This window comes from Phyllostomus hastatus, unplaced genomic scaffold, assembly GCF_019186645.2.
Source record: "Phyllostomus hastatus isolate PE091 unplaced genomic scaffold, TTU_PhHast_1.1 phas_contig_150, whole genome shotgun sequence".
Classification (NCBI taxonomy): domain Eukaryota; kingdom Metazoa; phylum Chordata; class Mammalia; order Chiroptera; family Phyllostomidae; genus Phyllostomus; species Phyllostomus hastatus.
The window spans coordinates 2,826,636-2,852,169 of NW_025333611.1; the positions used below are offsets into that span (position 1 = coordinate 2,826,636).

The 25,534-nt window shown below is 50.7% G+C and overlaps 1 protein-coding gene across 8 annotated transcripts in view; it reads right to left on the reverse strand.

The window, feature by feature from the left end:
* USP42 (ubiquitin specific peptidase 42) overlaps window positions 1-22,782 on the reverse strand; it is a 36,407-nt gene extending 13,625 nt beyond the window's left edge. For 4 of the 8 annotated variants that reach the window (XR_006783692.1, XR_006783688.1, XM_045821782.1 and 1 more), the window contains exons 1-11: window positions 16,073-16,153; window positions 15,052-15,301; window positions 12,265-12,465; window positions 7,963-8,073; window positions 6,224-6,326; window positions 5,099-5,166; window positions 4,305-4,375; window positions 3,362-3,444; window positions 2,298-2,409; window positions 987-1,127; window positions 678-778 (exon numbers count right to left, since the gene is read on the reverse strand). Coding sequence is in view for 3 of the 8 variants with exons in the window: in XM_045821782.1 (XP_045677738.1) it covers window positions 678-778; window positions 987-1,127; window positions 2,298-2,409; window positions 3,362-3,444; window positions 4,305-4,375; window positions 5,099-5,166; window positions 6,224-6,326; window positions 7,963-8,073; window positions 12,265-12,465; window positions 15,052-15,292 (1,232 nt within the window). In the remaining 5 variants the exon portion in view is untranslated. Of the gene's footprint in view, window positions 1-677; window positions 779-986; window positions 1,128-2,297; window positions 2,410-3,361; window positions 3,445-4,304; window positions 4,376-5,098; window positions 5,167-6,223; window positions 6,327-7,962; window positions 8,074-12,264; window positions 12,466-15,051; window positions 15,302-16,072; window positions 16,155-19,799; window positions 19,928-22,695 lie in introns of those variants that run through there. The other 4 variants (XR_006783693.1, XM_045821789.1, XR_006783691.1 and 1 more) reach the window with 3 other exon arrangements.
* Between the last annotated feature and the right edge of the window lie 2,752 nt (window positions 22,783-25,534).

Sequence of the window (25,534 nt, forward strand, 5' to 3'; positions counted from 1 at the left end):
GTGTAAAAGTTTACACTGCTTTTCCTCCATATACATTGAGCCCTTTCTCGTGTCATCAAGGAAAAAAAACTTTATAAAGATCACTTCTAACAGCTGCATAATATTTCAATATACGGGCATGCTACAATTCATACGCTCATTCTGCTACTGTGGGAAGTTGTAGAAGGATCTTAATTTTTGGCTACTACACACGCATTCCGGGAGCACAGCTCCGATTTTCTCCGAGGCCGCACATCCCCGGCAATGGGGGCAGCGAGTCGGAGCCTGCGGCCGCAGCAGCAGAGAAACGAGCCAGGCGCGGGGTGCTGCCCGGGCTGGACTCGGGGCGGGGGGGCCGCCTGTGCTCAGAGGCTGAGAGGGGCCCCACCCAGGGTCTCCGAGTCCCCTTCCCGAGGCCTCCCTGGCCCCGGCCCCAGTGTGCGGCTGGCAGCGGCAGCGGCAGCAGCCTGCCCTCTCCAGGCACCGCGCTTCCCTTCCTCTGGACGCGTCTCGCGGTGACCCTGCCCGGGAGCTGGAAGCTAGAGCCCACCAGGACCCGCACTCACAAGCGACAGTCCTCCCTCTCCCAGGCAGCGAGCTGCTGCTTCCACAACCACCCGACATGGAGCTTAGACGTGCTGGCGAGGTGGACCGAGAGGACACGCGGACCACGCAGGAGCCCGTCGCCCCCACAGTACCTGATGTAGAAGAGCACGTACGCCTGCTGGCTGAGGACCGCCCTGATGTCGCTGGTGGACACGATGGAGTCGTTCATCTGGTACCAGAGGCCGTTGCTCGCCTGGAAGAGAGCCAACAGAGGGGTGTTCGGTGTGAGCGGGGACCCAGGAAACACCGTCTAGGGAGATGTGAGAGAAGTGAAATTCCACCTTCTCACTGTGCAAGTCCCGCCTTCCCCCCGAGTGCCGGCGCCCCCTACAGCGCGCCGCAGCGAGAGGCCGCAGCGAGAGGCCGCAGCGAGAGGCCCCGGCGCGGCCCCCGCGGCTCACCTTGATGTAGCAGAAGTAGTGGCCCGCGTGGCAGTTGAAGCCGGTGTGCACCAGGACCGCGTACAAGACGTAAACGATGGGCTCCCCGTTCGGTTGAGACATGTATGGCCGAATGTCAAGGTACTCAGGGTATTTCACGTCCTACACGGGAGCGGGAGGAGGCGCAGGGCGCGTCAGTCCTGAAGGCGCGGTCGCTGCCCCGTGCTCAGCGGGGGGTGCTGGGGGGGGGCGGGGCGCCTGCAGAACACGGCACCCCACGACTGTCTGGCAGACGCCTAACTCACTGAACCACATGATTAACTTGGACGTATCTGAACCTAAGCATATTTATTTTTATTGATTGATTGGGGGGGGGACACTGACCCGCTGCTCCCATACGTGCGTCATCAGTGGACTCTTGTATGCGCCCCGACAGGGCATCGAACCCAGAACCTGGGCGTATCGGGCACCATTCTAGCCAACGGAGCTACCCAGCCAGGGCCAGCTGAAATTGCTTATTTTTTATTCCTCACCTAAGGATATTTTGTTATAAAGCTTTGTAAAGCTTTTTATAAAGATTTATTTAAATTTACTTATTTTTAGAGAGAGGGGAAGGAAGAGAGAGAAACATTGGTCAGTTGCCTCCCACACATGCCCTGACCAGGAGTCCGACCCACAGCTACGTCCCAGCCGACTGGGCCGCCCGGCCGGGGCTGAGTCCAAGCCTATCTGATGCAATCCCACTGCAGTCTCTGTTTTCTCGGGACAATTAACGATCCGTATTAAGTGAACTCTTCAAATCCATCACAGGGGACAGTCACAGAAGGACTCTGGACTTTGGCCATCACTTATTTTTATCTTTAATAATTCAGGAACGGATTGCTTAGTTCTCTTGTATGTCACTGGCTTCCGGAACACTTCCAATCTTCGGCAAGCGGAAGGGCGATGGGCAAGTTCAGTGTGCTGCCTGCCGATCCGAAAACCACCAGCCAAGAGACAAGCTGAGGCGCAGGAGCGGCGAGACGCACCGAGGAGGAGTCCTCCTCGGGCTTCGGACGCCACACTCCCCGCGTCCACTCTCCCCTCGCCGACCACGGGGTCCGCGTTTGGACGAGCGCGGCCCATCTCTCCCCCAGAAGGTGTGGCCAGCCGCAGGACACAGCAGCAGGCGCACGCGCAGGGGACGCGGGGCCACCACTGGCTCCACGCTGGGGCGTCGCCTCCCACGACCGGGTGCCGGGGGACTCAGGGAATCAGCCGTTCAGCTAGGCTGGAAAGCTACGACACTTGGCCGGGGAAGGCTCAGTGTAGAAGGCTTCAATGTCTACATACCTTGGCAATTTTTCCACCGGTAAAATTTGCAAAGCGTTTCAGAGAAAGTGTAAGAACGTTGGAGGATCTGTGTATGGTGAATCTCTTTGAAGCTGGAACCATCTTTTTACATCTTGAAGTAAACAGAAACAAGGAGATCAGAAGATTAAGTTTGGGTGGGGTTTGGGTTTTGGGTTTTTGGGGGGGTTTTCTGCATTTTAGTCTTTCCCTTATTATTTCTCTGAAACATTCTAAATCAAGTTTCCAGAAGGATACTAGATGAGAAACACAGCCCCTTCCAACCAACAGTGAAAACACTGAACTTTCAAACGCAGGGAAAGGAGGCTGGGACAGCTCAGGCGCAGAGCCCCGCGGGCCACTGATACTTTTAAATCAGGGCAGCCCAGGTTTCTGTGGATGCGAAACAAATGGAAAACCAGCAGATGTTCAGGGTGGTGTAGTTCGGTGAGAACAAAGCCCCATCGAGACACAAAAGGAGGCAACGCAACGGTCAGCCTGTCCGGGTAGGGGAGCACGGAGAGAAGTAAACCCCTGTGCCTCGGAGAGAAGGAAGCGTCTGCCCCACGGACCAGCGTGTGGCGAGAAGTCACCCAAACCCTGACTGTAAAGTGAACACTGCTTGCAGCAGCAGAAGGGGCTCTGGAAACAGGCTCCCTGGACTTTAGGGGGAAACACGTTAATGAGCAGTCAAACCTGGAGGTGTCTAGCCCATGCCACCCCCAATGCCAGGTAAGAACCGCAGAGGGAAAGAGCCCCGACTGGCCTGGGGGGAGCGGCCGCCCCGCAGTGCACCCCTCACAGGAGAGCGGACGCAAGGCTGCTCTGGGCCCAGACGGGGCACTGAGGCGGCGCCCCCGGGGGCAGCAGCACTGCGGGCGCACATGGGCTTCCCTCGGCCCCCCAGCCGCAAGCCCGCGTCTCCCCATCTGCAGAGGGGAGACACACAGACACGGCGCCCTGGCCCTGGGGGAGAGGCACGCCGCGGCGCCCCCCGGACGGCACGGGCAGTGGAGGGGACCCGGGCACCCCTCCACCCGGGGGCACCCGGGCAGCGCCCGTCGTACTTGCTGCACTTGTAGGAGTTCTCTCCGTCCAGCTGCTCAGGCTTCACAAACTGCTCCAGCGCCTTATTCACACTCTGTGCGGCCTGGGGAGAGAGCGCGCCGGCCTCACCCTGCTGCCGGGGTCAGGGAGACCACGGCGCAGCGGGGCATTTTGGGCCGAAAGAAAATGTCCTTTCATGACGGCGTCCACTTCACACGTGGACGTGGCAAGTTATTTCCCCGCCATTAGAAACCGAGATGCTTACAGTGAACGAAAATATGCAAAGAGGCTGCTCGCTGACTCATCTAAAACGGCGTGAAAATGGGAAAACCAAAAATCTACCAGCAAGGAATCGGGTGTGAAAGCTGCGGTCTCCCCACTCAGCGGATGGCCGCGCCACTGCCACCGCACAGACAGAGGGCCCCAGCAGAACAGAATGGAAACCTCGAGCAGCCGAACATACTTGAGGTGTGACTCCCTTCTCATAACAGCAGGGAACACACTCGGAGCCACTTACACAGTATCAGCGCGGCAGGAAGAGCGCACTCTGCAGGAGGGACCGTGTACACACACACGCACACCCCCACAGCGCTTATCGTGTTTATCATAAATAGGTATCACATTTGAAATCAGAAAAACAAAGCTTAAGAACAAAAAATAAAGAGTTTAGAAAACGCAAGGAGCAAAACAATGCCTAAATAATTACCACCATCTGCTTTGGCTAACACAGGCATCAGAATCTGGCTTTATTGAGTGGAACGTGGAAGGGTAGTAAAAGGCTGTTCTAAGCTTGTTATGATGCCTACTGCAAAGCTTAAATAATCACCTGTAAACAAGGTCTTAGCATGTTAAAAATTTAAATTTGTATTGTCTAACAAATTAGTCTTAATTATAAATGCACTACAAATACAGAAATTACGGAAACTGATTTCTTAAATGTAACTGTCATATAATCCAACTTACCTTTATCTCCAATGTTATATCAAGATATGGATCAAAAGTGTCTGAAACGCCTTTGCAATTTAAACATTTGACTGAAATAAAAACAAAATGCAGAGGATGAGCAAAGTGTAACTATGACGGCAATCCCAACTGTTCAAGTGACAGCACAAAAGTACTATTTCAAACTGGAAAATTTAAACAGGGTAATTTTTCTATCAGGTTGGGCAAAGGATTTCCATCCCACACAGTGGGAACCCGAGCGCCACGGACTCGGCCCCCGCACACCGCTGGTCGGAACGTGGACGAGGCCCCTCTCGGAAGGACCGCAGGGTGGTGTCCGGTCCCGAGCACCCCCCCCCCTAGTATAGAGGTGCTAACACTGGAGATCCACACTGCATGTGCGGTTTTACGTGGACACAGAGACCCGTCGCAAGGGTGTTCCTTGAAGCCTGAATTTTAAGTTTAGTGTGGCGAGGTTAAGTTCTAGGATAACAGTTTTAAAAACCGGAAATGACCAAAGTATCGTTTGACGGGGGACTAGAACAAATGGAACACGGAACACGACGTAACTGGAAGACTGTCTGCTGAAACACTAGGATAAAAATGAGAGAGGGGACACTGGCTGGCTCCCAGCCTGTCCACGCACAGGAAGCTGCTGGCAGGCGCCAGAAGCGGGTGGGGCTGTCTTTGAGAACCGGGCGCCGGCGTCCGGGCTGGACGGAGGCCGTGCCTTCCATTCTGAGCCCTCTCTACTGCTGTGCTTCTTTACAGCCCCAGCCACGTGTCACCTGACTGACTTTCAAGTAGAAGTTTACCTCTGGATCTTAGGTATCCTCCAAATATCTGGCAAACGAGCGTGGTGGCCTGGGTGTGTCTGTCTAACCTGAAACACAGAGAGACGGCGGCATGACAGAGGGCTCCACAGACAGCACGGGCGCTGCAGCCAGCTGCAGAGGCGTGCGCGTCTAGACCAGAGCGGGGGTTCAGGTGGGGGAGCCCCACGGTGGGGAGACGTCAGTGCGCGTGGCGGCCCGAGGACAGTCTGCCAGACCAGGGTGCAGCGGGGGCGGAGCAGGGCGGGACGGAGGAGGGGCTCTAAGTCAAGGCAGGAACTTGGCTCCCTCGTTGGCAGGAGCGTGACAGTGGCTGTGAGGCCTGGCTGGTGAGGGCAGGGGACACGGCACGTCTTCCTGTTCCGCGGGCCACTCGCAGCCCCGCGCTGGAAGCCTGGCGGAGGGCAGCGAGGGCTGCAGTGGGAATGGGACCGAGATTTCCCAGGTGCGTTTGGCAAAAGCAAGTGGGTTAGGACTTGCTGTCTAATTGTTTCTCCTATCTTCCTCTTGCGTCTGCATTTATTTTTTTTATTTATTTGTGAGAGAGAGAGAGAACACACAAATTTGTTGTTTCACTTATTTATGTATTCACTGCCTGCTTCTTGTGTATGGCCTGACCAGGGAACGAACCTGCAACCTTGGTGTATCAGGATGGTGTTCTAGGCAGCCGAGCTACCTGGCCGGGGTTTGGGTCTGAATTTAGGCTTTAAGGGAGAAACGGCAGGAGCTGGTGACAGGGCAGAGCGATAGGGACACGGGGAACGAACACAGGTGTCGGAGACCGGAGGTCGGCAGAGGAGACGCCGGACGCAACGGGAAAGAAGGGGTCAGTTTGGGTCCGCACGAGGACGCCGGCACTGAGAAACCAAACGGGGACAAGGGGATGCTCACGCTCTGCCCCCGTAATCACACAAGTCCCAGTCGGCACAGTGTGCACGCCTTTTCGCGTTACAACCGTTTTAAAACAGCAATGCACGAGACCCGAGGAAAAGGCAGTGCAGAGCCCGAAGGCGAAGCAAACACAACCCCACACCGCAGCAAAAGGCTGCACTGAAGCCCTGCAGACGGAGGCCCCGGGGAGGCGTGACCAAGGTGCTGCGTACTTACTTATTGCTGCCGTTCAGGCACGCTTTTTGCATAGCGTCAACAGTGTACTGAAGGAACTCGTGGGCGTCTTCTTGGTTTCCAAACCGAAAGTGCCTAGCTATACCTACAAAGTTGAAGACGAAGTTTTATCATCACATCACAAGCCCCGGCCATGACCCCCTGAAGTTGCATCTCCCAACAACGTGTTAACCAGAAAACTCCTGGGGATCGTTGTACGAGGGACCAGCACGAACAAGAGTGACCAGAAGAGCTGGGACCTTGTCTCTAGACCGTGAAGAGCCCGCGTGGGCTGGGGCTTCCGAGAGCCCAGGGAGGAGCCCAGAGATGCCGCGGGGCTTTCTCGGGCTGGTAAAACTGTACTTGAGTAAATTCAGCCTTGACTGCGTGGTCTCAGGAACGTGTCCACAATGCTACGTTAGCGCACACATCCGACATCTGGTGCCGATCTCCCTGAGAGAGTCCACGCGGGACATCAACGTCCAAACCTCCCCAAACCCCATCCTTTTCACCCACACGGCGTATTCTCAGTAACATTTCCGTCCTATTTCTAACTGAAGAAACAGTTGCAAGACAAAATTACACTAAGAAAATCAAAAGTATAAATAAAAAATAAATCCTACATAGAACGTTATACATATGAATACATATAAATATATATTAGCTTAAGTCTAGAATTGCCAATATCCTAGCAGTTCTGGCCCACAAAAATAGCGATTTCATGACTCAACCACGCACGTGTGAGGCGTGCACATACACCCTCCTGATGCGTGTGCGCACACACAGCACCGGCAGCTTCTTAAAAATATTTGTATTTCTTAGGAAATAGTAGTCATGCCTGCTGTGTGTGTGCACGTGCGTATAAACAGGGAAAAAAATCGCCGCAGCTAAAATTTTGTTAGGACACACTGATGTTTAAAAAGTGTTTGGGTCGTCTGCTCTGGCCCGTTAATGACCCCAAGGGCCACTGTTACGCCTCCTTAATCTTCAGCTTTTTAGGCAAAAGGGTCATGGTTTGTAAGTGTATATTACCCACCCCTGTGATTACCTAACTAGATATCAGATTAAGAGTTAGGTTTTGTTTTTTCTTTAGTTTGCACGCATGTTTTACTGCAGCTCATCTAGTTACGGTGATGTGGAAGTTTACTGCAAACGCAAAGTGCATAAGATTTCGTGCAACTGGTCAGTACCAGTACAATGCAAGAGAAAAATTTTGAAGTCACCTAAAAATTCAATAGGAAAAGTAAAATTTATCTGCAAATTTGTTAAGCTACGAGTATAAATTTTTCTTTAAAAGTATAATTAACTTTATTTTGGCAATTACTGTCACTGTGTATAGTGTAATATCCCTTATATAAATTAAAACATTCAAAACAATGTAAAGAAACCCATGGGACAATATTAGAGTTAGTATTACGCAGCATAGAACTCCAAATACTGGGGGAGGGATCATAAAATTATCAATGATTTTATTAACAAATTGAGGTTTTAAAATTTTTTAATTTTCTTATATTAAACTGAATACCATCTTCTTTGATATTGTCATCTTTTGCTTTAAGATTTCAAAATCTGTTTATGTAGTAAATGTTATACTGAAAAATGTTATTAATTAAAGGCAACTTTATGTATGATAAAATATGTTTGTTTTTGTAACATACAAGGGGACTCATCTTTTACCAGTTAGGCCACTAAGACTAACTAGCTAGTAACTATTAATGTAAGTAACTACAGGTGATACTTACGCCGCATCTCGTTAATGACAAACATCGGTTTGATGACGTCCCCGGGGTTACTGAGGGCCTGGGTGATGTGTGCCTGCATCGTGCACATCATACAAAACCCTTCTGCGTGGCCTGGAAGGAAACAGAGGGTAATGCTCCAGGTCAGGGACCGCGACTCCGCGTACACACCCGGGGCCGCCAGAAACGAGGGGCCCACCCCTGAAGTGACACGACGGTCGCAGCTGCCACACGCCGTGCGCCGCACCGCACACTGTTCGTTCTTCACCTTCACTTCGTTCTCCCTAAGCCGGGTAAGCGCGTGAGCACCCTGCTCTGTTTAACAAGAGGGAAGACTGAAGCTCAGAGTTAAGAATTTGCCCAGTGTCACACAGTGGTTAGATGACAGGCACACAGTAATCAAATCACACTCTGATTTCAGAGCCCGTGTCCTTAACGACTCTCTCTACTGGGAAAACCAGGATTTCTTTTTCTCGTGCCCCCACGCGTCTCGGACAGTGCAAGACTGTCTCCCACACCGGGACTGGGACCCTCTCTGTAAACGTGAGCTTCGCTGGCCGCGGAGGTGGTCTCTGTGGCTGCGGCTGCTGTTTTTATTTTTCTTTACAACCTTTTAAAAACTTTTATTTACTTTTTAGAGGGAGGGGAAGGGAGGGAGCAATAAGGAGAGAAACATCGATCTGTTGCCTCCCCCACACCCCCAGCTGGGGACCTGGCCCCACAACCCAGGCAAGCGCCCTGGCCAGGAATCAAACTGGGGACCTTCTGGTTCACGGACGGGCCACTGGGCCAGGGCTTGACGACTTTCTAAAGCGCGGGAACCACTCTGAGCTCACGACTGAGTAGGCGACGGGCATCCGTGGGCAGAGGCCCCAGCCGCTGCCACGCCCCCGACACAGCGCAGGACAGCGCAGGGCACGCTCGGCCCGCGCCCACCCACGGCGCTGGCGCCGAGAAACGCCCTCTTACACCAAAGGCTGCCGGGACCTGCCTAGCAAAGCTTTCAAGGTCTCAGAAGGACCCAAACTATGTCCAATTAATGTCACTGTGCCCCAAAACAAAGCTAAAAAATATGTATAGGAATAATCATCTAATTTTTTAAATCTACCACCCAACAACATAAATCCTACACAAAGAGTACAAGGCAAAGAAGAAGGAATGACCAACAATGAGGAGCAATAAACAGAAACAGGCCCAGAAATAACACAGATAAGAGGATCAAAAGACAAGGACGTTTAGGAGGACATGATACATGTGTTTACATGTTCAAGGACGCATAAAAGAAGAGCATGTCAGGAAGACATATGGAAAAAGGTCCAAATCTCGTTTACAAGTGAGAAGCACAACTTCTGAGGAGAGAACCACACCAGACGCACCAGCAGACAGTGTCCGTCAGTGTGGGGACCGCACGGCGCGAGCCCCCCACAGGGGAGCCCCGAGGGGAACGAGAGGCGTAAACCACCACCAGCGGAAGGACGCGAGCGTCGGGGCTGCGGCCGCCCCTGACGGGCACGTGGCCAGAGTGTCTCGAGGGCTGACGGCCGTCCGCAGAGGCGCGGCGCAAAGGAGTGTCCGCGGTGACAGGCGGCCTTGTGTCCCGACTTGGGGGGTGGTTACACGGATCTGTGCCTGTGTTAGAGCTCACAGAACGGCACACCAAAAAAGTTGACTTTATTTTACGTGTAAGACATTTTTTTAATAACTGAAAGTTATACCAATTTGAAACAGTGAACCACACAGGTAAGAACCTGAAGACACCCCAAAGAAACGAAGAAAACTACCCGCAGGACGGACTGTTCTGTCCAGCTGCTTAGAGCAGCGATAAAACCCTCCACAGCAGGCAGGAACCGAACACGAGCACGTGGGACACACGTAACACGGACAGCGGCTTCTGCTCAGAAGCAGCACCAGCCGGGGCGGGCGTCACCAGCGTCTCTGAAGCACGAGAAGCGCCAGCACAGAACTCTGTGCACCGGGAGGACATCTCCCGCGGAGACCGGACTCCCACTCCCGGGGAGACAGGGCACAGGGGCTTCCCCACCCCGCCCTCTCCATGCCACGAGCCGCCCAGACACGCGTGTGAACGAACGTGAGGCCGAGACAGAGAGGAGAGAGGAGCCAGCGGCCTCAGGACCCAAGGAGCGAGCGGGGTGAGCGCCCGGGTTTTCTCTGTGCCTCGAGTACCCCAGACCTGATGCGCCAGAGGCCCGAAGCCCACGGACGCCGCACAGATGGAAGGACACCCCAGAGCAGGCTTGTTTTCTCCGGCCGCAGGACCAGGGCGGGCGGCGCGGCGAGAGAGGACGTGCAGACGGCAGCCCCTCGGCTCTGGGCAGACACCCCAGGGACGGTGGCCCACTCCTCCGCGCGCCAGCCAAGGGCCAGTCAGGAGCCGGGACGTGCACTTGCAAGGCCGCAAAGGGACGTCGCAACCCACCCACTGAGGCGGTGTCAGCGAAGGTGGGTTAGAAGCTGGGACCTCCATTCACGCTGGGTGACAACCACACCCCCATCCCACCCGTCGGGGAAGGTCAAGTAAGCAGCCGAGACTCCCACCCCCACCCAGCGGGAACAGGGAGCCCCGACTGCCCGTCCCGGCTGCCCACCACGGAGGCCGGGTGGGGAACTGGACCACACCCGCCCTACAGTGTCAGTCAGGGGTGTCGGAGAAAGACAGCTAAAGCACACATTCGGGGAGATCCGGTGTCTTACCATGTAACACAGATGTGTCCAGGTTTCAACCAAAGATCACTCCTCATACTAAGAATTTCTCAAACTGAGTCTAAAAGACAGTGAATACCATGGCTGGTGTGGCTCAGTGGACTGAGCACTGGACTTTGAACGAAAGGGTCACTGGTTGGATTCCCAGTCAGGGCACGCGCCTGGGTTGTGGGCCAGGTCCCCAGTAGGGGGCGTGCGAGAGGCAACCACACACTGATGTTTCTCTCCCTCTTTTTCTCCCTCCCCTCCCTTCTTAAAAAAATAAGTAAAATCTTTTAAAATAAGTAAATAAATATGTACGCTTTACTGTGTATCAATGATACCTCAATAAAGCGGAAAAATGGAGAGAAGAGAAAACTACCAACAGCATAAAAGACAAGCGCCTAATTCTGGACACCGGGGGCATCTGAATTTTCACCCTGTCGTCTCTCCTGATGTCCAGGTGCCAGTGCTGGGTTTCCATCCACACCCTGCTCATTAAGCACAACAGTGATAGGAAAGCTGTCTGTGGGGAATGAATTATGGACTCAGAAAGGCAGAAAATGCAGGCAAACAGAACATTCATTCTGTAATTTAAAACCCTCTGGCACAACAAACAACTCTAGGCAGTGAGACTCTTGGTGATTTTCCTCTGGTTTCTTTAAATTTTTCTGTACTTTCCAAATTCTTTATAAGCGTTATTTTGCTCTTTGGGAGGAAAACAGCTTTAAAAGAACCAGTTTAGATTCTCCATTCAGTAATGAACTATTCAAAAAGAAACCAAGGGGCTTTTTTTCACCCTGATAATTAATGAACAGCCACCTGAACATGCATATGCAAATGTGAGGCTTAATGTAGATCAAAGAACAGGGAGATTTCCTTTATGAAGGACGAAGGATATTTGCAATCTATGTGTAAGGTCAAAACCTGAAACAATGGGTCTGCTCTGAATTCGGAACTTCACTAGCCATCCGCTGAGCTCGCTTCCACCTAATTATGGGCCCTAACACCTCTGTAAGTTTGGGCTGATTTCCTGCCCTTCAGGCCGAAAACCGAGCTCACATGCTGACGGGAAAGTCCTGTGTGAGCTTCCAGGAGGTGGGGGGCAGTAATGAGAGGGCCTTTCCACTGACTTTTCTTTAAGAACGTTTAGTTATTTTTATTTAATCTGGATTGTATTTTTCCCCATTACCATTCCACTAGGGCTCAAGAGCCTGTAAGAGAGTCGAGCCTTACAACCAGGGGCATGTGCCAGAAGAGGCGGGACTTTTAACCCTGCCTGTCCCTAGCTGCTGGTGGCAGACATTTATGTCACATCTTGTAGCAAGCACAGAAAGCCTAGCAGAGAGTTCAGAAATGCCAAATGCGATAAAATGCTTCTTTTTGGGTAACTTCACAGGTCAAATTAGGTGCCCAGTGCTTCGCACACACCCTGAACACAAATCCTAAAAGAGTCTTCCTGGACGGCTTCTGAAAGAGTAAGTCAGATTCTTAGGGACCACAGAAATCTTGGCTTAATTCCTCAATTTCATTTCAGAGGGGAAAAAAGACAGGCAGGCTGGTGCACCGCAACACTACACACGTAACGTGACGCGGACCACTCACAGGTCTTGGAGTGCTCGTGGGACAGCATGTAGTTGGCGAGGGGCGGCGTGTAGGTCAGGCACTGCAGCGCGGCGTTGGCGAAGCAGGTGTTGCCCAGGTTCTGCAGCCCGGCGCCCACTCGGTGCGTCTGCTGCCACTTCAGGCAAATCTTCTCGGACGGGAAGAGAACTTTCTGCGGAGGAGCAATGCCATCCCCTAGGGCTAGACAAGTACAGAACAAACACTGAAAAACAAAGTTTTGTGTGCTTTTTGAAGCCAAATAAATAAATACCAGTACCTCGAACCTGAATCTGTTCAAGATTCTAAATCTTATTAACAGCTAACCAGAAATACAGAGGGAAAGGGACACTTTTAAAGACAGAACTCAGAAAACAAAAAAAGCAAGTAAGTAAAAATGGGGGGGAAGACACCAAAAAAAATCCTCCAAACAAAAAAAAGCAAATAATAAATATTTTTTTAAAAAAGGAAGAGAACGAAGGCAGGCCTGGGAATGAGGGAACTCTGGCCCGAGCTCAGCGGGCTGGGACATCTCGGTGTGCCCAGGCTGCGGGTCCCACACCCCCTCGGGGCACACGCAGGGAGCGACCAGCGAATGTATAAACGGGCGGGACGGCAAACCGACGTTTCTCTCTCCCTGCCCTCTCCCTCTCTAAAAAAGTCAATAAATAAGAATGTAAGGACAAAAATGAGGGACACCGAATGATTTGGCTTCTTCAATAAACTGCAAGGACAATGGGGCAGGTGTGACAGATTAAAAGAAACTTAGAAAAAAGACACAAAACGCCAAGTGCAGACCTCGTCTGGGTGTTCATGTCGGCAGTCAGCTGTTAAAAAAAAACGCATGACAACCAGGGAAAATTTAATGTTGACTGGATTTTTAATATACAAAATGTTTTAATCTTTAGAAAGAATTTAGATCCACATACTAAAACATTTACAGACAAAACATGAAGTCTTGGACTTTCTTTACGTGATGGGGAGAGGGGAGGAAGAAGCGGGTGGAGGTGCAGGTGGCCGTGAGTTGACAAATGTCGAAGTTGACTGATGGGGACATGAGGATTCATTATAATTACTCTTTTTATATCTATAAAATTTTTCACAATAAACATTTTAAAAAACAGCCCTGGCTGGTGTGGCTCAGGGGTTTTTGAGTGCGGGTCTGCAAACCGAAAGGTCGCTGGTTCGATTCCCAGTCAGGGCACGTGCCTGGGTTGTGGGCCAGGTCCCCAGTAGGGAAGCATGCGAGAGGCAACCAATCAGTGTATCTCTGGCATATCTATGTTTCTCTCTCTCCCCTCCTATCCCCTCTCTCTAAAAATAAATAAAATCTTAAAAAAAGGAAAAGAAGCTGCTGTAAAGAAAATAAAATATTTTTAAAAATAAATAACACCACCATCAATAGAAAGTGCAGGGTGAGCCGATTCTCTGTAATATTTGCTCTGGACACTTATACTCAGTGCTGCCCCCCCATCTCCTGCCCTGGGTCCCCCATCTCCTGCCTGGGGTCTGCAGCGTCTACTGCAGGTGGCGGTGGTGTCGTCCCCATTTGACCAGTCAGACGACAGGCTGTGAACTCGGGCTGCTGGGCACCACAGTGCACCCTTCTATGTATTGTATCTATAGTCTTAAAAAGATTTTTATCTATTTTTAAGACCTATAAACAAATCGTTAATGGCCGTATTCTCATAAAACTCAGGTGAAGCTCAAAAAACAACTTACTTAGGATAGCTCATGATCACCTATGGCAAGACAACTTTTTCAAAAGTCTGCCGGTCCCTCGGTACTACCGAGGCCTGAGATGCCCCACAGGTGGGTCTCTACTTTAACAGAGATGCTCATGAACGTATAAGGACTCACAGGTAAGCTTCAGCTCGGTGGGGGATGGAGGGCAACACCAGGAAGAGAGAAATGAGTCCCGGAGAGTAGGACAAAGGCCCGCGAAAGGGCAGGGTGAGGGCTGTAAGCTAGGTCCTAAGTGAGCGGGGCAGCCCCAGCAGCTGCAGCCAGTGAACGGACGTCCTGTAGGAGAGTCTGGCTGGTGAAGGCCTTACAACCTCCACGTGTAACAATCAATTAAATGGTTTGTTTTTCAATAGGAACCCCCCTCCCCTGCCCAAAACACCTTTATCGAATCTCACCACTCACTCCCACACCACAGCAGCACATTTCCTGAAAAAACTCAAGACAACAAGGGCCGAGTTATTCTACGCCAAGCAATGTTCTAAGTAGGAACTAACCTATTTTCTTTGCATTTCAAAGCTTCCACATCCAAAAGTCTCAGAAAAGTGCCAACTAAAGAGTCAGCGTCTTATTTATCTGGATGAGTTCTAACCAATGTTAGTTCTAACATCGACATTATCTGCTCTTTAAAAGAGCTTTATTCCCATGGATGAGTATAACTCGGAAAAAAACAACAGTTATTTTTGAAAACATCTTTACATCTTTAAAGGACAGACATCTACTTAGGAAACTATAGTTAATTGGCAGCTTAACAAAATGCTTGCCCATCTCAGTTCAGTTCTCACCAAGATGAAGCTTACTCTTCAACAAATCAGAAATAAGAGAACCATGAAGACAGTAACCACAGGTAATCTGCCTCGTTGTGATACACGTTAACCACGGGCAAGTGGCAGGGGAAAGCGAAGTCAGTCACAACAGAGCTCGCAGCTCTGCCAGCCACGCAGGCGGCACTGTATCTCGCAAAGTAAGCCACCCCTGCAACTACCAACCCACTGACAGCATGCACACGGGCGTTTCTTGGAGTGGTTCTGTCTTTGACAAAGATACCTTGATCCTTTTGTGGTGATGGTTTTGATTTATCAGGTACAGATGAACTTGAATAAACTACAGCACCAGGTACTGGTCCTAAAGAAAGCGTGTGATTTGAAACATCGTTCAACGAAGACACAGCACCCCAGCCGGCAGGCCCTGCATCCATGTCTCCGGGTGAGACCGCCTCAGAGCTGCCGGGCGGATTCTGATAGGGCGATGGGTCTGAGGATTCAGAGGCTTTGTCAACTATGGTCATTGTTCAACTCTGCAAAAGACAAAAAACATGCACTCGTTTCAGAAGATTAGAAAAGCAATCTACTTATTCTACCGTTAGACCTCGGAAAGTTATTCAAGCCATTTTTAATTATTTTCAAACAAATTATCCAAATATAAAAGCAATTCTATTTTTTCACTTTGTAATCATTTCCTTGGGACATTTAGTATTGTGCTACTGTGAACATAACCATTTTTAATTATAAAAACTCCAGTGGAATATTTGATTATATCTTGTCATTCTATTCCATGCATCTTAAATGTCTGGTATTCCAATTTATAATCAGGTGCCTCAATTTCCAATTGTATACATTTACCAAATACCCATATATTTTTCTATTGCCTAAAACTACAATGTGAAATGCCCTAATGCATGTGACTCACTTTTCAATCCATACGTAATTCCTCAGGGAAAAGCCTCAACTACACAAGGAGAAAATCTAGCTTTAATTCTGAGCATAAAGTCCAAAAGATGTTTGAAAATACTCTGCATTTTTTAATGTATGGAAGTCTCACCTTCGAAGCACATTTCTTCTGAAGAAACTTGTTTATTTGGTATATATGACTTTTTAAGTGAATCATATAAGACACTACTGACATCAAACTCGAACACAAATACATGTTATAAAAGTACTTAATTATAATTTTCTAAGTCCTGTCTTAAAGTCTTAGGGCTACCACTAATCGAACATCTTCTATGTACTGGGCATTGTGTTAATTGCTGAACACACACTAACTTATTTCGTTTTCATAATGGACCTACGAGAGACTGGACAGAACCCACAGGGTCTGTAAAAGGCACCAATGAGGCCTGGCTGGTGTAGCTCAGTGGATTGAGCGCCATCCCGCGAACGGAAAGGGTTGCAGGTTCTATCCCCAGACCCGGGCCCGTGCATGGGCTGCGAGTCCGGTCCCCAGTGGGCCGTGTGCGAGAGGCAGCCACGCGGTGATGTTTCCCCCACTCTCTCTCCCTCCCTTTTCCTGTCTAAAAAGAAATAAAATCTTTTAAAACATTAAAATAAAATAAACGCACCAATTATAATCCAAACTAGTCAGCACCTGGGACCAGGCATCAGGTCTAACATGCCCAGCTGGGTTCCTCCAACCTGGTCAATAGACTACTTTCAAGAACCTCTTTGAGTCCTGGCTGGTTTGGCTCAATGGATTGCGTAATGGCCTATGAACCAAAGAGTCACTGGTTCTATTCCCAGTCAGGGCACATGCCTAGGTTGAGGGCCAGGTCCCCAGTGGAAGGCATGTGAGAGGTAACCACACACTGATGTTCCTCTCCCTCTCTTTCTCCTTCCCTTCCCCTCTAAAAATTAATTTTTTTTAAGAAAAATGTTTCTGAAATTGCCCCGTGGCAACCAGATCTGGTGTGCTGCTTTGTAGATAACCTTTCAGGTGTGCTCTGACCACCGCCATCACAACGTCCTCCGGACACCTGGCCTTGGCACTGACCTAGGAGCCTCCGAAAGCACCCCCGTGGGCCATCCCCACCTCCTCCCTCTGGGCTCTGCCCATGCTGTTCCTTCTTACCAAACTCTCCTCCATCCTCCCACCTCCAGCCTGTGAACCCTTCTCGCACTCCGTTTACAACTCATTTCCTCTGGGATGCTTCCCTTGACAACCTCCTCCCCCAGGACGGGGCCACAACCCTGCCCCAGGCTCCTCAGCACCCTGTGCTGGTTTACAGGGCAGCCCTTCACGCCCATTACTGCAGAGCAGGTTCTTGGGCTGCCCTCCGTCCCATTCCCATTCGCCCCTGACCTCACGTGCAGAAAGCTTCCCGTTCAGGTGCTGGGCAAATGAATGAATTCTGCAGATAGGAAGTAACCAGTGTTTCCTGTAGCACCAGTTTGTGCTGAGTGATTTATATACCATTCAAGGCTTTAAAAATTCTGAAATAGAAATAGCTTTTAAAACTTACTTTAAAAATATTCAATACAGTTAAGAGGATTGTAAATACACATGCATATGCCACCTCCACAAATGTTACAACGCACTGTCTTCTCGCAGTGAGATTTTGTTTTAAGCCTCAAAATTTTGTTGTAATTTTTAATTAAGGCACGATTACCTACCCTCAAATAGTATAACTTCAAGAAAACTTTTGGAATCTTATGTAAAAACAGAAGCGTAAAGGTTATTTAGATCTTAATAAAGTAAAAACTGAACTGAAATTTTAAGTCAATCTCAGATATATAATTCAAATAAAACTGACAGTTTTCTCATCAAAGAGTCCAAAGAAATCATGAAGCACTATGAAGACAAGAGTAAGAAAACGAAAGAGGAAGAAGGGGAGGAGGAGGGAAAGGATGAAAGCCAAAACAGCAATGAGGAAAGGTTAATCTAGCCTTATTTACAATGGAGTTAAATAGCAAAAAAAAAAACAAAAACAAACAAAAAACCAAAACCCTTGATTTTCCCCGGATACACATCCCTTCAGGACAATCATTAACAAATGACCAAATAAAACCATTTTACTGGCTCAACTGCTTGTTTTGAGGTGAGGGAGGGGTTTTTATGTGGAAAAAAAAATTAAGGAATGCCTACAACTCGGTCATCAATAACTACACAGTGTTTTGATTTTGGGAAGACAAACCAAAACCATCCATTCATCTTCATTTGCACATTCAGGCAATGAATTCTTACCCTAAAACCATGAGGCATGAAACGGAATTCCATCTGCTGCAGAGATAAAGCCCTTCTAGGGGCCAAGCAACGCTGTGCAGAAGCTAGGCTGCATACCCTTAGAGGTTCTTGACTCCTAGCAAAGCGCTGCAACATCACTGTTATAAATCTCGGGACTTCTAAGCAGCTACTCCAGTGAAAAGTTAACATTTCTCTCAACATGTCCTAGTGATATACAAAAAGTTACAAAAGCATGTTTGGAAAAAGCCAAGTACTACATGAATCAGGCTGAACGTGTGTGGAAGGAGGAGACAAACTGACTTCACGAACGTTTCCTCTGCTCTTATTCAAAAGTCTTAAAACTCGCAGCCTCTTACATGGTACTTCCCCCTTAGCATCTCTGCCAAATGACAGAATGCTTTTTTTTTCTTTTTCATAAGTATGCGCTATTTAAACATTGGGGCACACCACATACATTGAGGTAGTACCAAAACATGTAAAAAGAAACGGTTACACTCTGCTACTTCCTAAACAATGTAATCCATCTTCTTGAACAAGCTTTAGGAAGACACAACCTTGATTTTACTTATTTTTAAGAAGACAAAACAATTAAGCCTTACACCTTTACAGAACAGTGTGGACTTGATTCAAATGACACAGAAAAGAAAGTGAAACTGACCTTAAATAAAAACAAATAAGTGAAACCGATTACTCCTATCCCCTAATGCACTTTGAATGAAGAATGCAGTCAAAAGAGTAGAACTGTTTCAAATTTACAAGTCTTAAAAATATTGAGTCGCCACAAAAACGTATGTGAACCTATAACGCTGCTGTTATCTAGAAAAAGAGGCGTTAACTAGTTTTTCAACCAGTTTCGCTGTTACTTTAGTGTACTCACTTTAAAATAACCAACGTGTTTTCCCACACACAAGCAAGCCCTGCGGCCTTTCTGAATATAAAAGAGCTATTCAACAAAAGTAATCTCGACTGCATTCATTATAACGAGGTTAAAGTCCTACGTTGTAAAACTTCGTTCCCGTCGAATCTTCATTTCAAACATCTGAAACTGATCTCCTCCTCCCCGACCCCCTCCAGGTAAGCGGGCTCTTCCTGTCCCGAAGATAAAGAACACGACCCGGGGACACACGCTTCGGGGGACGCGCTGCGGGCCGCCGGCCCCTCCTCTCCCGCTGTGCCCGCACCGCTCGGCGGCCGGCGTGAGGGACTCGGACGCCCGGCGGAGGAGCCAGGTGGACGGCCCCGCGAGGGCGGACCGGTGCGGCCGGCGGCCCGCCGAGGGGCGCCCGGGTGGGAAAGTTTCTCTCTTTTCGGGTGGAATGGGGGCGGGGAAGCGAGTCCCGGGCTCCGAGGGGCGCTCGGGGGCGGGAGGCAGCAGCCACGCGGGGGGCGGGGGGCGGCCGGGGCACGCCGGGCTCCGCGGCCGGCACACGCCCACCCCAGCAGTCCTGCGCGGGCCAGGCCGCCCCGGAGACGCCCGCCGGGCCCGGCCCCCGGGCCGAGGGGGCGGACTGGGGCCGGGTGGGGGTGGGAGGGCAGTGTCCATGGCAACCAGGGGGTCCGGCCTCCCGGCGCAGCCCGGCTCTCCTGGCACCCCACAGCCGCGGCCGCCGCCCCCTCCCCAGCGGCCTGGCTCGGCCGGCGGGGACGGCGCTGCCACCGGTGCGGCGGGGTCCCGGGCGGCCCGCAGCGGCGGAGGACACGGCGGGCGAGGGGCCGCGCCAGCCCCCGGCGGGCCGCGCCGGCAGAGGGGCGGCCGGGCCAGCCACGGCCGAGGCGAGCGGAGCGCTCTGCGGGCCCCACGCCGGCCAGCAGCGGGCGAAAAGGAGGCGGGAGCTTACCTGACCCGGCTCGGCGCTCGCTCCATCCCCCTCGGCCGCCGCCGCCGCCGCCGCCGCCGCCGCACACAGCCCAGCCGCCCGGCGGGGGACAATGACGTGCCTCCATCCGGGCACCGCCGCCGCCGCCTCCGGGTCAGCGCCGCGTCCGCAGCGCCCCGCCGGGCCGCCAGGGGGCGCGCCAAGGCTGGGTCCGCACGCGCCGCCGCCCAGGGGCCGTCGCACAAGAGGCGCGGCGCGCAGTTAACGGGCCGGGCGAGCGCGGGAGGGGCCGTCGCCAAAGCGCCGCGGGCGTAGGCCGGGGCGCGCGCGTCACTGGAGCGCGGGGGGGGGGCCGGAGGACCGCGCTGATTGGCGGGCCGAGGCCGGGTGAGGTCCTTGCCCGGAGCGGCCGGCCGCGGCCGCGGGGCCCTAGGGCAGACGGGTGGTAACCCTTGCGTCTGCTCCGGGGTCTGGCCCGCGCGGGTGCACGCCGGGCGGGCCGCCTGGGCCTCCAAAACGGACACGAATCCGGGGAAACCTCCCTCGTGCGCTTCTCCGCTACGCCCGCGGCGCTCGTCCCTCGCCCACGCCGGCCCCAGCGGCGTGCCCGCAGGCCGTCAGACTCCACAAATTGTGGTACAGGAAGCGGTGGATATTACACCTGAGCCCAGAAAAGGGCCGAGCCATCGCTGTCATCTCGGATCCGAGCATTCCCAGTCTTTGGGGACACCTAGACCAGCGCTGGTTCCCGAGGGCCAGATCCATACTTCCTGCTGCTTATCGGATATCTGCACCGCGAGGTCCAACAGAGAACGAAGTGATTCGTCCGTGCATCTCCCCTCCCAAGACCCTGCTCCTCCGTTTTGGGTTCCCTGCTTTGATTAAGGACGTGGCCCTCTCTTGCTCCGACCTGAGTTCCTCTCTCTCCCGCCTCCGGCGCGTAATCCCTAACACCAAGTCACACCCGCCCCGCCTGCCCAGGGGCTGTGATCCTGACCCTGCACCCCGAGGCGACCTTTCTCCTCTCGCCACGCCCATTCGCACGATCTGCTCCCCGGCGCACTCCCGGTCGACCTTCATAACACAGGATGAAGGTTTCAGAAACAAGCCACAAGTAGCTCTGCTCCTCAGAGCCTGAAGCCACTTGTTTGGCCCCCAGAAAAGTCTAAAACTCCTTCGCCTGGCAGTGAAAGCTCCACTTCCCTCTCTTATGTGTTCCAGCCATGACGAACTTTACCCAACAACCACCCCATTCCTACATCTGCTTATAGAAATCCTACCCGGGGCCTCTTCCCTGGAGGCGTAAAATCAGGATCTTGCGACTCCCCCTACAGATTGCTTATATCTTATGGTAGCATTTATTTAAAGCTACTAAGGAAATAAGTCACTGCAGTGATACAAATATTAGTTGTGTGTTTGGAGCGGAACACAGAAGTACTTCAAAGAAACGAAAAAAGGGGAAGGGCGAGTTTCAAACCTCCAAACTTCAGCGCCGACTTTCGGACTTAACTGCACAACCTATTTTCTGATCAGGTTATGGAATTTCACCCTCGTGGCCCTTTCAACACTATGAAGAGCTTCGGAGGAACAGGCCAGACATAGGAATGCACTCAAGACGCGTGCCTGCCTTTTCCAAATGACTTTCAGGTGATTAAATACAGAATGGGAAGGAATTAAAGAGTCAACTTCTTAATATTCACCTGGGCTTTGGGATATTTCAAAATGCTGCTTCTTTAATCCTTCACATTAGAAGCTTGGCTTCTAATTTCATTTTCCATTTCACAGTCTATTAAAAAACTGCCCCCGCAGCCGCCCTTTTCACACTGTACCTGAACGCCTTAGGTCGGAAAAGGGATTGAAAAACAAGGCCACAAGCATCCCTTAGCATTCCCTATCCAGAACAGGCTTTTGGAGGAGGGACTTGTACGCCCCTTCCCCCTTCCTCGGTGCCTTGAAAGCAAACATAGTGGCTCTTTTCCTCTAAAGAGGTGCAGTGCCACTTAACTGTAGCAGACTGACAGCATAAATGGAGACAGTCCAAAGGATGTTAGGAAGCCCCTGCCTTCAAACAGGTGGTGGTAAGCAAACTTGCCCCAGGAGCCCCTTTCCCTCCAGACAAGAGCTCCATCCACAGTGAGTGCTGTTTGGAGATCTTACTTTGCCTCTAACACGCTGTGTGACTGGAAGGCAGCCAGTTGTCTTTACGGGCATTGACTTTACGCTAAGGGCAAATTCCTACTCCAGGTAATTACAAGAGCAAAAGGTGCCAGAGAGGGATACAGTAAATTTTTTTGCGGTGGATGAGGACCTAAAGCACCCCTAGGGCTCCCATTTTGCTGAGGAAGTATGAACATTTCATAGGGTCAAATAGTAGTTTGGATCCCTCAGTGTGTCCGCTGGGCCCATACTAGTCATTTCCCTGGTTCCCTAAGGTAATATCCAAATGGTCCTACTGAGCAGATGGCAGAATCCTTACACTGTAGACCATGAGCTATTGTAGTAGAGAAAGCCATGTGGAAGCCCCAAGACTACCCTCTCTGGCCAAAAGAGTAACCCTTGGACGGAATGCCCCAGAACAGTGCCCTGCTCAGAGTTGCAGAGAGGCAGGGCTGTGGTCCTTACCGTGTGTCCATTTAGTTCCCCAGTCTGACCACTGCAGAAGGGGGATGGGTCCTGGCAATGGGCTACCACAAACGTAACGAACAAGGACTGATCCAGCACCAGCTTAACCCCACCACAGCCCCCACCACCCCTTGGAGTTCTTCTACACCCGTAACAAAATGGGGTAGTGGATAGAATATGGTAGTCAGTCTTTGTTCTGAGCTCCGTTGGGCAAACATAAACCAAGCCCCTGACCACATTTTGCCACACACACAGAGAAGAGGAAAGTGGCGGGGGCCGGGGGAGGAGTACCTACCTTTCACAATGAGCGCACAGGTGACACCATGGACAGACCTGGCCCTGCAGCTTCGGCTGAGACACAGGCCTTAGAGCACGCTGTTTGGAGACAGACAGACTAGGTGTAAATTCCAGCTCCAGCTTTTCTTTGTTCTTTGGACTCTCATGAAATGGAAGGCTGGTTTAATTTATAAAAGCCAACTCTATCCTAATGGATAATGGACACCCCTTCCCACCCACCCAACATAAAATATGAAAGCCTGGGAGTTTTCAAGGAAGGATGTATTTGATTTTCTGAGGACCGCTGTCCCCTCTGAAGGAACTCTGAGACCATGGCCTACCACATGTTAGAACTAGTTTATTTTTAGGTGATAGATCCCAAGTCACTGCTTCATATGTATTGCCAAAATAGTAATTTAGAACTCCAAAAGAGCCATGCAGCCCTGGCTGGTGTAGCTCAGTGGATTGAGCACAGGCCTGCGAACCATGGGGTTGCTGGTTCGATTCCCAGTCAGGGCACATGCCTGGGTTGCAGGTCAGGTCCCCAGTAGGGGATGCATGGAAAGCAACCACACATTGATGTTACTCTCCCTCTCTTTCTCCCTCCCTTTCCTTGTCTCCAAAAATAAATAGATAGATAGATAGATAGATAGATTTTAAAGAGCCATGCATTGGAGATACTGCACCTAGTTTCTAGAGATCATTTAGTTTGGAATACAGAGTTATCCCACATTGTGACAATGTTCCAGATAAGGAAGGTGAAGCTTAGGGTTTGGGTTTGACGCTGAAGTGCACGCCATTCAGGCAGGAAGAGATTTTACGAAGGTGATGGTGACACTTGAAATGGATCCTTGAGGATTAAATGGAATTTTTTTTCCAGGTAAATAAGGGATAGGAAAAGGGTGCCAGGGCTTTAGGCGCAAATGACATTTAGAAGCAAATAAAGTCCGTCCCATTCTTAGAAACCTGTTGCCCTTGGAAATGTGCAAAAAACGAAGACTGGTAATGCGGTTGGTAATGTGGGGAAGGTTCGTATTGGGGTTTGATTCAGCAGGCTTGGGTGTTCGTGGGAGCAGCTCCGAGAGGCATAGCTCTAACTGGCTGGGTGAGCCTGTACGGAAAAGTGCCGCTTCCGCATTTAAATCACAGGAGTCCCTGCCCGTCCAATTCGCAAACAGCAGTGGACGCCATCCTAAGTAATAATTAGACATGACCCTGGAGATTTGCCCCACCTCCACTATGGAAACAAGATATTTCTATCAGAATGGAGACAAACTTGTTTTCATTTGCGTACTACACGTCTGTTTGAAAAAAGAAAATGCGTGAGACTCATTTAAGAGTTTTCAGGAAAGTGACTGATTAAAGGATAAATATTGTAAAAAGTCAATTGGATGTGAAGTTACCTAACGCCAGTGAACTACGCACTTGAAAAAGGTTAAAATGATAAACCTCATATATATTTTACCACAATAAAAATGTCATCTGAGCCCTGGCTGGTGTAGCTCAGTGGATTGATGGCCGCCCTGGGAACTGAAAGGTCGCCAGTTCACGATGCCCAGCCAGGGCACCTGCCTGAGTGGCAGGCTGGTCCCCAGCTGGGGGCCTGTGAGAGGCAACCAATCGATGTTTCTCTCCCTCCCTTCCCCTCTCTCTAAAAATAAATAAATAAAATCTTTTTTAAAATATCCATTGAAATCTACAGACTAGCAATATCTAATTAGGAAAAAAAACACATAATCTTAACTGCAAGAGCTAAAAAAAAGACTAAGGAGTAAATAATAAACAGGAACAGTGTGCAGCAGGAAGGGTGTTCTCAATGATGAGTTGCACAGCTGCTAAGAAGGAGGGGACATCCCGAGAGGCCTTCCCCGTGGGAGGCGCCTCGAGACTGGCCCCTGCGGGCCGGGTGGCAAGGAGCAAGGCCGAGTGTGGACAACTCAGAGAGGAGAGACTCAGGGGCAGAGAGGGGTAGAGAAAATCAAGAGAGGAAAGGAGAACCTAATGTCTAATCCGCCTTGATGAGTATGTGAAGGAAACAATTCACAACTTTACCAAAAACGTGTCGCAACGAAGGCGCCGAACCAAGTAGAAAATGTCAAGGAAAAGGCTACCACCAGCCTCTGAGTGGCTCTGATCTGAAAGGTGACGACCCAGGGCTGATGGGTGGGTCACTCGAGTCTTGCAAGAGTTTACAGGTGGTGATATTAGGCATTGTTAAGTGGAAGGTATTAAGTGCCAGACATCACTTCTAAAAATGTATTCATGTTAAATTGTTTAATCCTTGCAACTACCGCATGAGGTAGGTTCTGTAAGCGTCTCCATCTTATAAATGATTAACTGAGGCAAAGAGAAATTAACTTCTTCAAGATCACACAAGGTAATAAGTGACAGAATTCATGTTCTTTTTGTTTTAAAGGACCAAAGTTTTTTCTTTCCTTTTTTTTTTTTAAGAGAGGGGAAGGGAGGGAGAAAGAGAGGGAGACAGATACTGATGTGAGAGACAAACATTGATTGGTTGCCTCTTGTATGCTCCCCGACTGGGGACTGAACCCGCAAGCCAGGCATGTGTCCTGACCGGGAATTGAACCGGCAACCTTTTGCTTTGTGGGACGACACCCCACCAAGTGAGACACACTGGTCAGGGCCAGAATCTGTGTTCGTGATGCTCTATGCCAGTACTGTCCAGTAGAACTTTCCACGATGATGATGAAGCCCTGTGCTGTCTAACGGAGTACCCACTAGTCACATATAGCGATTGAGCACTTGAAATATGTCTTGATGTACCAGAGTAAGTAGTTCTTTGCAGGTTGGGTCTGTGTTGGGGCATTCCTTCAGCACCTAGCCAGGCCATTCACAAC